General features: G+C 31.6%; 1 protein-coding gene across 1 annotated transcript in view; it reads right to left on the bottom strand.

Annotated features, from left to right (window-relative positions):
- Positions 1-1,281: 1,281 nt before the first annotated feature.
- LOTGIDRAFT_165822 (hypothetical protein) overlaps positions 1,282-2,754 on the bottom strand; it is a gene marked incomplete at both ends in the record, with an annotated part of 2,389 nt that continues 916 nt past the window's right edge. The window contains 3 exons of the mRNA XM_009062834.1: positions 1,282-1,292; positions 1,879-2,017; positions 2,150-2,427. Coding sequence (XP_009061082.1) covers positions 1,282-1,292; positions 1,879-2,017; positions 2,150-2,427 — 428 coding nt within the window. The remainder of the gene's footprint in view (positions 1,293-1,878; positions 2,018-2,149; positions 2,428-2,754) is intronic.

The raw sequence follows: 2,754 nt of genomic DNA, 5'->3' as shown, positions 1-2,754 counted from the left end.
AAATAGGGCCTCAACAGCAGCCATATTGCTCAGAAATGTGACCACGTGACCCACTGCAGTTTACGCGAATTTGAATGCATTTCTTGTCAAAGGGTTCACTGTGACAAATACAGTGATAGTGGAAATATTGAGAATTGGTCAGGCTTTCATTCGACATATTGGAAAGATTTCTGGAAAAAGTTGCAGAAGGTTGAATTTCGTGTTTTAACATGGCAAATGAATTAGTGGAGTGAGTCAATACCGGTACGCTAGAGTTATCCCCCTTAGTTTGGGAGAAATTATTGTATACATTAAAAAAAATACTTCGACCTTGACATTGACCTAAATAAAGATATTACAGTGAAGAAATGTAGGTAATGCAAACGAGATATGTCGTCTAACGCTTATGGTAGATGTTTCACGATGTATAATCAATTGTGCATAGAGGTTTCTTGTATAATGTCTTTTGCATTTAACTTATAAGGTATTTTGTATCAGAGGTTTCTTGTATTTTATCTTTTGCATAAGACGTTTTAGGTATTTGTTATTGCATTATATTACATTTGTGTTTTGAATTAGACATTTCTGCATAGCATTAAGTTTTTGTCGCTTTCCGCCGCCATAGTTTACGAGCTTAAAATTGAACGAAAAGGGCAAAAAGTCACAATTAATTCTTTCGCTTTTATTTAATGATATTTAATAAGATTGGATGTTTACAAACACTTCCATCAAGATTCGCCAAAATACATCGAGAATTGTGTCTTCAAAAATGTTGAGCTAAAAAAAAAATTGAAAAAAGGGCAATAACTCATACTAAATATTTTTCGATTTATCTGATTTTTAAATCCTTATAAATCCATTATATAAGAATAGCTTGAAATATAAAGGCCCTTATTTATGGAACTCTTTAACTCGATCCTTATAGAAAATCTTTCTTGAAAAAATAGAACAATTTTTTTTTTTTTTTTTTTTTGCAGGGCGTTCGTTTTTTTTTTAATTATAGCAGTTTTCATATTTGGAAAATATCATACTCTCGGAGGAAGGAGAATAAATCTAACATTTTGGAAGAAAAAGTAGACATAAAAAAACCTGTTTCTCAACACATGTGAAAATATTATTTACAATACAAGAACAAGAAATTTCCAACATCAGTAAATCAAAGATCAAAAATACTCACGATTGGTGATCTGTGATGCTATCGAAATGGGGAGAAAATTCCCTACTGTGCAAAACTACGTTAAGACATACATACTTTTTAAACACGTTAAAATAAGAACTATGAGATAACATACCTGGAGTCGTTTAAACAGGACCTACAAATACCAAGAAATTCATATCATGTACCAAGAATTATAATTATATTCCAAAATCATTAACTTATGTACCAAGATTATAAGATAGGTCTCAAGAACTTTATTATAATTTTTTTACCCAAAAATTTAATGAGACTAATTTTAATTATGGCAGCTTTCTTCCCTTGGACAATATCATACTCTAGGAGGACGGAGAATATAATCTAGCGCGATTTTCAAAGTGAAAGTAGACAAAAGAATCCAGGTTCATACTTTAACCAAGTTTCGTCAAAATCTCTAAAGTTTTGTGCCTTCTAGACAGTTTACGAGCAAAAATTTGAACGCGTTTTCTAGAACAAGGTCAATAACTCATACTAAACACATTTTGGCTTATTTCATTTTCAATAGGGTTCATCCCCGGATGATTACTAACAATCTCACCAAGTTTAGTCTTGTGCCTTCTAGAGTGAGAGTGTTTACGAGAAATGTGGACGGACGGACGGACCGACAGACAAGGACGCCAATATGAAGTATAAAAATAGATACAAAAATCCAAGTTGCGCAGTTTACTCTAATTTTCAGAACTTAGTATAAATATTTTACTTACATACAAAACAGCCTCTAACTTCTATTGCACCATTAGTGGTAATTGGTAAAGAATAATCTGATGGAGTTAATACTATTTTAATCTTAGCACCTCGAACATCATCAGGGAAAGTAACACTAGCTATATTTTCAGGAACAAACTGTAATAATTCAATCAAATAATTTAGTAAATAATCAGTTCCAAAAAGTGTAATAATCCTCTCAAACAAAATGCAATCATACTGTTATTAGAAAAGTATAAATGATATAATATGGTGCATGTTAAAACTTACTTGAGTTACCATATCACTAGACTTTTCATTACCATTAGAATCAATTGGTATAACAGTAATTGTACCAATATTGTATACAGGAACAGTTACACTTCCTATTTCAACTTCAATTTTACATGGTTGTTTGAGATTTATTACAATTTCTGGGTGCTGTCCAGTAGGGAAAACTGCACCACCATCTCTTATTTGAGTTACATCAACACTAGGTGATGTAGGTGAAGTGATACTTGAATCGGGTATTATTTGTGCATCTTTCATGCCGTCTGTTTTAGTACATTCTGTGAAATATAATTATGTAAAATTAATGGTTTGAATTTAATTTTAAAATACTTTTGCTGTTGTAAGCTTTTAACATCCTATAAGGTAATATTGACATATCAACCCTACAAAACAAAATAAACATCAAAACAAACTCGAAAGCTGTAATTATTGCAACCATGATAAACAACTCTTCAACTTAATATATAGAGACCATAAAATTAATTTTCTGGGTTTTTTTTCTAGCATATTGAATTTTATTGCAGATATTGATTATCTGGCAGCTTTGATTTTGAATAAAAATATTTGGCAGTACATTAACAACCACCAGCCCCCCCCCCCCCTCC

This window comes from Lottia gigantea, assembly GCF_000327385.1.
Source record: "Lottia gigantea unplaced genomic scaffold LOTGIsca_53, whole genome shotgun sequence".
Lineage (NCBI taxonomy): Eukaryota > Metazoa > Mollusca > Gastropoda > Lottiidae > Lottia > Lottia gigantea.
This window is presented reverse-complemented; position numbering and strand designations above follow the sequence as displayed.